The following is a 10,000-nucleotide window of genomic DNA, read 5'->3' on the forward strand; positions in this document are numbered from 1 at the left end:
GCCGAGACCTCTTTTTTTTGTTTTCCTACAGGCAAATCACCAGAGACAGATTTAAAACTCAGACATGAAATAAGCCTTCAAAAAGTCCCCGGTTGCAAGCGGTATTTTTAGGAGCTGTGTGGTTCACATTGAGGCCACAATGATATTAAAAAAAAGTCAAACAAGCTGTCAAAGGATGGCCAACATAGATTGATGTCGGGGCCGGTGCAGCAGAGATTTAGTCTGATACACACAGTGACAAGATGATTATTACCAAAGAACAGTGATCAGGATTTGATCTGTCTCTTGGATACAATCTGAATAAGGACTGGGAGACCTCACTCTTCCTCTGGTAATCTGAGAGTTGGAGGGGATGGAAGGGGGGGGAAAGAAAAAAAGAACGAGCGAGCTTCCAGAAAACTAATCTAAACGAGAGGAGGGAGCGTGAGGGGGATCAACGGCGTTCAATCCTTGCTGGCCTCTTTGATGGGAGCCCATCATCGGAAAGTCAAAAAAAGACAGACTTCATCCCTCACTGCTGCTTCCTCATCCAATCCCCATGTCCCCCAATCCCAGCCTCCTCCTACAAATCTCCCCTGCTTCTTCTCCTCCTTTACCCACCACCCATCCGTCCATCCCAGGCAGAGGCATTATGCTCTTACCCAAGCAGCCAGAGGGACAAATTAAAATGTGTTGCACTCGCTCTCCCTCAGTCTGTCTAATCTTCTTAGAGACCAAAAGCTCCATCTTTCTTTGCCTCCCGTACCTTTTTTTTTTTTTTTTTTTGGTTTTGGGGAGTCTTGTGAGGCCTTCACACATGCACACACTCAAACACCTCTAGTAGATTCCACCAGGACACTCAGCCTCTAATCTGTGCAGGCGGGAGAAACATTCTTGTTGATACACAGCAGAGGAGGAGGCAAACAAATGAAAACAAAACCGCTGCAAAATAAAAGACGCCCGTTTATTAAGACGATTCTGTAACAATTAAAACGTAATACTCTTGTCCTGTATGTGGGAGTCAAACTATTTGGAACACCGCAACTACAACCACCATAATTAACTAATTAGAAATTAATACATCTTTACCTTCAGTACTAATATCTTTGCTTAAAAAAATTGCCACATAAAGAAATAACCCCTTACTCACTTGCACTTCAAGCCTCTCCATCACAATTTCTAATGTTTTAATTCCTCTATTCACCCTGACCACTTACAACACACATGGCCAGAACCCATCTACCTCATGTAAAAACACATAATGGCTCACTACTCTTTGGTAATGCTACCTAACCTTGACCGACCACACACCCACAGTGCACTAATAGGCTTGCGCCGTATAACAATCCCCTTACCTAACTATGACCATTTAGCAAAAATTGGCCACCTTTTTCTATCATTACATTTAATTAGCTGTGATTAATCAGCTAGCAATTATACCAAACACGGCCTAAAGAGAGCCAGCACTCACTAGACCGCCACTTGACCAGAGTGTTTGTGCTCGTATGTGTGTGCATGCATGCATATACAGGTGTATATATATATATATATATATATATATATATATATATATATATATATATGTACTTAATTGTAGTACTACGATCAAGTATTAAATATATGATAGATGACAGCCAGGAGCAGGCATGTGATTGACCAGATTTAGATTAATGCGAGCTGGATCAAGAGTTTTTCAAGTTATCATGGACACTAACTACTACAAAACCGCCACATTACAACATTTATTACAATATGCACTCCTACATTGTTGACTGTACTTGTATTTTGTATTATCTGAAAAAATTGTGTTTTATCAAACCCCAATACATGCAGCTCACTACAAAACACTAACTTTAGCAGTGATTCTCAAATAGTGGGCCATAGGGTTGTTCGGTATACCGGTACTAATAAAGTACCGCGATACTAATTGATTAAAATCGGTACCATACTGCCTTTGAAAAGTACCGGTACTGTTCTTTCTTGTGAATGATGTTGAGTGTGTCAAAACGCACACACAAAGTGTATACAAACAATAACATCTTGGAGAAGAAGAATGGCAAAAAAACAACAATTGTACTGGCTAATAACGAGGGTACGTGAAGCGCAATATTGAGGTATTTGGGCTTCGAAACCAACGATAAAGGTGACTCTTTAAACAAGGAAGTAACGCGTGTTGCTTTAAAACACGCCTCGCCCAATGTGGCGATTAGTATTAACTCTTTTGCTTCAAACTTAGTTAAACATTTAAATAGGCATTCAGATCTGCACAAGGAGTTTAAATAGTGACAGGTAATAATGTTGTTACACCCGTCTTGCTGTTCTGCTCCGGTGCAGACCGTCGTCAAGGAACATAGGGCAGACGTTTGATTCAGAGTCGATGTTTTCGTCAGGGGTAACATCGTTCACTTTACCCTTCAATGGGTCTGCTAAGCTGCGCTTTCAGGTCAGACTGACTAGGCCTCCGATTTGTAACAGTCTGGTTGCTTCATTATTAGTTTTGCAGGACACAACTGGACCTGTTCATTTCTCTACTGCGCAGTGCAGCACTACTTTTTTCTCTCTCTTTACTCGCTCACTCACTCACTGACATCACTCAGTCAACACGTTGACATTCTCCATACTTGCCAACCCTCCCGGATTTTCCGGGAGACTCCCGAAATTCAGCGCCTCTCCCGAAAACCTCCCGGGACAAATTTTCTCCCGAAAATCAGGCGGAGCTGGAGGCCACGCCCCCTCCAGCTCCATGCGGACCTGAGTGGCGTGTTGACAGCCCGTTCACACGTCCGCTTTCCCACAATATAAACAGCTAATGATCGAGGGCGAGTTCTTGGTTTCTTATGTGGGTTTATTGTTAGGCAGTTTCATTAACGTCCTCCCAGCGCGGCAACAACACACAACAACAGCAGTCAAGTTTTCGTCTACCGTAAAGCAGTTCGTCTGCCGTAAACAGCAATGTTGTGACAACAGGACAATACTGCCATCTACTGTACATGCATATGTGACCCACCCATAATGTCTCACATTTTTGTGTTGATTTATTTTATTTTGTGGTTTGAATTAGTTTTTGGAGCTGTCATTACACATTTATCAGTATTCACATTGGTCAGTAGGGGGCAGTAGGGCATTTCTTCCCAATTGAATGCTATCACCTGCAGACCGGAAGTGTCTTGTCATTCTGATGAGCGCGACCAGTCTGTGAACAATTGAAACGTCCTGGGTGCTTTTTCCTCATGTATAACAGGTTAGTTTTGGTGCATCAACTCACTGAATAATATCCATGTGATCTTTATAAGTTTAAGTACACATTCTGATGGTGGAGCCTAACTCTAAAGTGTTTGTGAGTTGTAGTTTGTATTTGTGAATGAATCCAGTGCACAGCTGCAGTAATCAATACAAAAAGGTGACGTGAGTGCGCAATGTCTATATAGGAATTTCTGATCCTAATTCAGACCCCCAAATTAGAGCTCCCGTTTTCTTATTGATTTTATAATGTATATTTGTATAATGTGTGTGTTCTGAAATAGTGACAGAGAATAGAACAAGGATGGACAATTCAACCCTTAACTCAACAATGAGTAGATGAGTGTTATGTGTGTGTATATGTGTAAATAAATGAACACTGAAATTCAAGTATTTCTTTTATTTATATATATATATATATATACATATATATACATATACATATATATACATATACATATATATATATATATATATATATATATATATATATATAGCTAGAATTCACTGAAAGTCAAGTATTTCTTATATATATATATATATATATCTTAACCACGCCCCCCCCACCCCCGACCACGCCCCCCGCCCCCACCTCCCGAAATCGGAGGTCTCAAGGTTGGCAAGTATGCATTCTCACAAACACACATACGCTATTCTCATAAGTTAACCAGCTCCCCTGTTGTGCACATGTAGATACATAACATGTAGATACCTACGCGCACACAGCTGCTTGGCTTGATGCCAAATATTAGCGGAGCTAGGACCGCCCATCTAACGTTAACTAGTGCAAATAAAATTACTGCATTTGGTAACAAATTGCTACAATTTGTGGTTTATCTTTAACAAATGTGTTTTACCTGCTACGTGGCTTATCTGTGTAAATGTATCCATAGTTTTGTTTTCAGTACTTACTAATAATTGTATTTTTCTTAAAGCGCAGACCAGGAGTGGCAACCATAAATCATGAATAATTTAATATAATGTCAATAAAGCTTTTTATTATATTCTAATCTAATCCTTGATCATGGCAGACTATAAGTAATATGAAAAATTGTAAATTGTTCTTTGAGTGCAACAAGAAAAGCCCAGTGTGTTTAATGCCCTTTAATTTATAGTTTAACCTTCTAAAAGTGTTCTTTGAGTGCAATAGGAAACATATGTTTATTGCATTGTAAGATTTTCTGTTAAAATAAAGCCAATATTGACATTTTTTGTAGTTCCCTTTATTTTGAAAAATATCAAAAAGTATCGATGTACATTTTGGTACCGGTACCAAATTATTGATATCGGGACAACCCTAGTGGGCCACTGAAGTGTCAGGGGGGTCGCCAGCAGCAGAGGAGATTTTCATTATTTGTGGCTACAGTCTCGTATTCATGTTAGAGCAATACACAAGCTTGCAGCTAGGTGGCAGCAGTGCTCAATCTAATTTACAAGCTCCCTGTTTTACCTGGTAGAAGTAGTAAGTAGTACAGAGCTGTCATCGTCAGCGGCATACATAAAGAATGTAACTCAGTGTGTCGTACAGATACATAAATATTATCAAGTTTTCAATAGTCATTAAATTCAGGGGGAGTTGTAAATACTTTCTGTGCCCCACTGGGGTCATGACAGAAAATAATTGAACGCACTGCTTAAGGCTGTTTAGAGCAATCACCATGGAACTTGATATACATTCAAATATGGACCGACAAAGACAGGTGTGTAGAAGATTAGTTGAAAAACATGGCCGCAGTCAAGCAACACATCTTTGGACTGACCAGAAGACAGTCATTGCCAAGTTATCTAATGATTATAAACCTTTCAGGATATCTGTACATGTAGTCTTGCCTGTCTTCCAAAGCATTTTTTGACCACAACCCATAGAAAGTGCCCTTTTTCGCCTACAATGATCTTAGTTTGCTTGTGAGTTCATTTAGAAAAGTAGGGTACTTCAGCAAATTCGAGACTGTGGGCTATTATAGCGCACAGTCCAGCACTAGGGTTCAGATTTAGCACTTTGAGCACATCGGGTGTAATTTGACTATACATTATCTTGTCAGGATACCTCCACTGACTGTTGACGTATGCCCCGCCCACCCCCTGTATTATTCAGGGAGTTGCATGTTTTAATACTCTGAGGGACAGTGATGAACCTTCAGCCTGACATATGGGAGACAGTCCAACTTACATTCTTGACAGTGTGTTTGTTCATAACAAAGCTTTACAAGTGTCTCACACACACACACACACACACACACACACACACACACACACACACACACACACACACACACACACACACACACACACACACACACACACACACACACACACACACACACACACACACACACACACACACACACACACACACACACACACACACACCCTTGGCATTTAGCTGACTCAATATGAGTAGGATAAGAGCCATACAGCCACAATAACGCGGCGATAGCGCTTCAGAGGCTTGGAAAATCCTCAAGAGGCACAAATCCCTCTTTTAGTGCACAAACACGCAGGGCAGGGAAGGTATCCCACCCCTCCTGCTTATACTTTAGTGTCCTCTGTGTGTTTGGACAACATTATGTCCTTGTTTCCCTCTGATGTCTCATATCCTGATCTGTTTATTCATCAATATCGCTGTGTTGTTATCCAGCCTGTGACCATGCAGTTCATCCGCGTGTCAACCACTTCTTATCAGCCTGCCTTGCATCACTCTCTTTTACACTAATCCACCAGGCTTTCAACAGGACAAGAGGTATACTGTACTTTAGCATGTATTATACAATTGTATTTAGGTCACAATAAAAAAAACATCATTGTAGAAAGATAATAAAAAGATTTAGCGTGCACCTTTTGAACCATGACTTAAACATACTCTGTGTATAGACAATTAGGTGATCTTAAGTTAATTATTGAGTTAATTTGTCTAATATGGGTTGGACTTCATCGCCCCACAATCTTAATTCTTTATTCTAAGGAAATATTGTGGACAACTGGATGCTTCTAATGTTGTGAGAACAGTGTGGCGAATGCCTTATTTTGGTGATGCACAAAGCATGTAGTAGCTTGTTGTTACAACTTTGTACAGTAGATGGCATAGTAACTCTGTTTCTTTTAAAACCCCACATACGCACTTTGCCTTTCAGAGAATAAGCAGACAAAGCAGGAGTCAGTATTGCCCAATTAGCGACTTTCTCGTTAAATTTAACGAGTATTCAGACTCTTCCAGACTGGCAAAAAAATCTCGCATTTTTTTAACCTTATTGGTAGTGACAGATCAAACGATACTGAAGCATCGACCCAATATGAAACACAAAGAGCAAGACTGTGTCCCTTGATGGGAGTGTAACTTAAAAGAAAATGAAACGTTACTGATAGTGTCTTTTGACTGAGCTAGCGTTCTTTCTGCTCACAAGCATAATTGCTAACCCTCCAGATTTTCCCGGGAGACTCCCAAATTTCAGTGCCCCTCCCGAAAATCTCCCGGGGTAACCATTCTCCCAAATTTCTCCCGATTTCCACCCGGACAACAATATTGGGGGCGTGCCTTAAAGGCACTGTCTCTAGCGTCCTCTACAACCTGTCGTCACGTCCGCTTTTCCTCTATACAAACAGCGTTCCGGCCCAATCACATAATATATGCGGCTTTTACACACAAACACACACAAGTGAATGCAAGGCATACTTGATCAACAGCCATACAGGTCACACTGAGGGTGGCCGTATAAACAACTTTAACACTGTTACAAATATGCGCCACACTGTGAATCCACACCAAACAAGAATGACAAACACATTTCGGGAGAACATCCGCACCGTAACACAACATAAACACTACAGAACAAATACCCAGAACCCCTTGCAGCATTAACTCTTTCGGGACGCTACAATATACACCCTCGCTACCACCAGCCCCCCCGCCCCCCGCATCTCCCGAATTCGGAGGTCTCAAGGTTGGGAAGTATGCTCACAAGTGCCATCTCGTTCTGACAAAATTCAGAATAGTGGTGTGCCATTATCAATCTAGAGAGAACTTAATAAAAAATGGGAAACAATTCTAAAATGCGGTATAATTTTGACCTTACAGCGCCAAACAAGATAAATGCTCATTTCTCGTTTACTATTTATCTCATTGACCAGAGTTGCATGTTTCGTAATACATTTTATTTGCTCACTGCTCATTTTATTTGCAAGTAAATGTAGTGATTTTTTTCAATCAGCATAAGACGTCAAATGAAACAGCAACACAGTGTCAGTGCAGTGTCAATACAGCCGATGACTGTGCCACACACTCATTGAGAAGTCATTTACCCATCACTATAATGTAACATGAACACATGTATCACTCTTAACAAGCAGCAGGTCCTACTTTACCCTCCATCTAGGAGGCATTAACAGGCGTCTCTGTCTTGCTTGTAACATAAAAAAACACAGAACAAAAATTAATTAGCATTTCTAATAATATTTCTTGTTTATATTCTTTGCTCACTTTCGGCCTGATTTACTAAGATCCAAATACCACATGCTAAACAGCGTATGAAAACTATAAAATTATGTGTGGGCATGTTGTATGTGATCTACTAAGACTATGTGTGCAATGGAAAAGTGGTGCGTAGTGCCTTATCTAAATTAGGTTTTTGAGTGAACTATACAAGGCTTTCAACCACGTAGACACTCATTCATTTACTGCACATTCATGTTATGCTCCGACCTGTCGAATTTTACAATGTTTGAAACAAGCATTTACCTCTTTTTATGGGCATTTTAGAAGCAGTCTTGCAGTGCATCGACAATGGAAACCACTTTTGTTTTCGCACTGACGTTGCGTAAATGTAAGAGGCTACTGTACTAACTGAGTGTGAGGAACAATATGCAAGAAAATGCATAGATCAAGTTTTAGTTTTAAATAGGTTATGTTTATGTTAATAAGGTATCATACATGTCAAAACGTCATACGTCATTAAAAGAAACGCCAGCAGACACTAATACGCATCAACTGAATTTGTTTTAATCAGGACCTTAAGTCATCCAGCAGCTATAAAATTATATTAATTAGACCATATATCTAATATTATTTTTGACAGTCCATACATGTTGACAAACATTCATCAGCCTCTGTTCTCACAGCCGTGTGTGTAACTGTCAGTTGGCACATACTTCTCAGACGTGTTACACATACTTGCTAACCCTCCCGATTTTCCCGGGAGACTCCCGAATTTCAGTGCCCCTCCCGAAAATCTTCCAGGGCGACCATTCTGCCGAATTTCTCCCGATTTCCACACGGACAACAATATTGAGGGCCTGCCTTCTACAACCTGTCGTCACGTCCGCTTTCCCTCCATACAAACAGTGTCACTAGTCACATATTTTATGCGGCTGTTGAACACATAATTGAATGCAATTTATACTTGATCAACAGCCATACAGGTCACATTGAGGGTGGCCGTATAAACAACTTTAACACTGTTACAAATATGCGCCACACTGTGAACCCACACCAAACAAGAATGACAAACACATTTCGGGAGAACATCCGTACCGTAACACAACATAAACAACATAACAAATACCCAGAACACCTTGCAGCACTAACTCTTCCGGGACGCTACAAGATACACCCCCCCCCCCCCCCCCGCTACCACCAACCCCCCCTCATCTCCTGAATTCGGAGGTCTCAATGTTGGCAAGTATGGTGTTACATAAGGATGCAAAATTGCGCTCGCAGTTGAGTTGTATTCTTGATAAATCAAACTGCGTGTGCAGAATAATTATATTTGCATCTTCTCCTCCCAGTATTGTGGGTGTTGTTATGATCAGCACATATTCTGCATATTCATGAAGACAAACATGCTAAATGGACTGTGCTCCTTATTTTGCTCACTAAAGAGCCGCAATCCTCTGTGCGTACTTTTAGTAGATCAGTTTTGCGTGTGCTACCAAGTTTGCACGTGTTTTAGTACAAGCAAACCTTTAGTGGATCCGGCCCTTTGTTTCTCCCACAGCATCAATTAAAATGGCATTCAACCTGCTGGCACAGGTGTCCTGCCCTGACACACTGCAATATTTTTGTCGATACAGCATGAAAGCCCCTTTTGTTCATTACCTCAAAAATCTTACGAGCCTCACGGTAGCGGCCAGTCTGCAAGAAGGCAAAGAGCAGGTAGTAAAGCATTGTCATCTCTCCTCGTTCTTGGCTCACGACATCCATGGCTGAGGGAAAAAAGAAGACAAGTTGAATTTTTTTAAAAACAGAAAAAAATCATTTTTATTGCACTATAGGACACACATAAGCTGCCAAGTCTGGCAATTATGTGAACTTTTCTTTCTTGAGCCCATTTTTTAACAGTTCATGAGTTGATGTACTGGAGGGACCTAACAAAAACCCAACATTTCCATTTTCCGCTGCAGCTTCAACCCCAAAAAGGTCACATGTGTCAAGAACCTCTGAAAAGCCACATTATGCTTTGACTGCGTTCTGAAATCCCAATCAGTATGCGTTTGGCGTTTACCAATTGTAGTTACGTTTCCACGACACATCTATTTTTACGTGACAACCGGGGCCTGTTGGGTCTCGTCGTCCCTCGGTGAGAGCACAGACGGGGACGGGAGGTTAGGGCGGGAAAGAGAGTGGGTGAAGGATGGAGGTGGGAGAGTTAAGAGGAACACTCCAAAACCACTTGCCCCCTCTGGCATATTGAAGTTGACCTTTTCAGCAACAATACAGCTCGACAGGATGAAAAAAAAAACAGGGAAAAAACAAAACCACATTAAAAAAATAAACAAATAAATATAAATA

General features: G+C 40.9%; 1 protein-coding gene across 1 annotated transcript in view; it reads right to left on the reverse strand.

The window, feature by feature from the left end:
* The window catches only part of lrpprc (leucine-rich pentatricopeptide repeat containing), a 150,512-nt gene that overhangs the window by 44,215 nt on the left and 96,297 nt on the right, over positions 1-10,000 (reverse strand). Inside the window, exon 25 of the mRNA XM_061965277.2 lies at positions 9,308-9,414. Within this exon, the coding sequence (XP_061821261.1) occupies positions 9,308-9,414 (107 nt within the window). The remainder of the gene's footprint in view (positions 1-9,307; positions 9,415-10,000) is intronic.

The sequence above is a fragment of the Nerophis lumbriciformis genome, linkage group LG02, assembly GCF_033978685.3.
Source record: "Nerophis lumbriciformis linkage group LG02, RoL_Nlum_v2.1, whole genome shotgun sequence".
In the NCBI taxonomy this organism is placed as follows: domain Eukaryota; kingdom Metazoa; phylum Chordata; class Actinopteri; order Syngnathiformes; family Syngnathidae; genus Nerophis; species Nerophis lumbriciformis.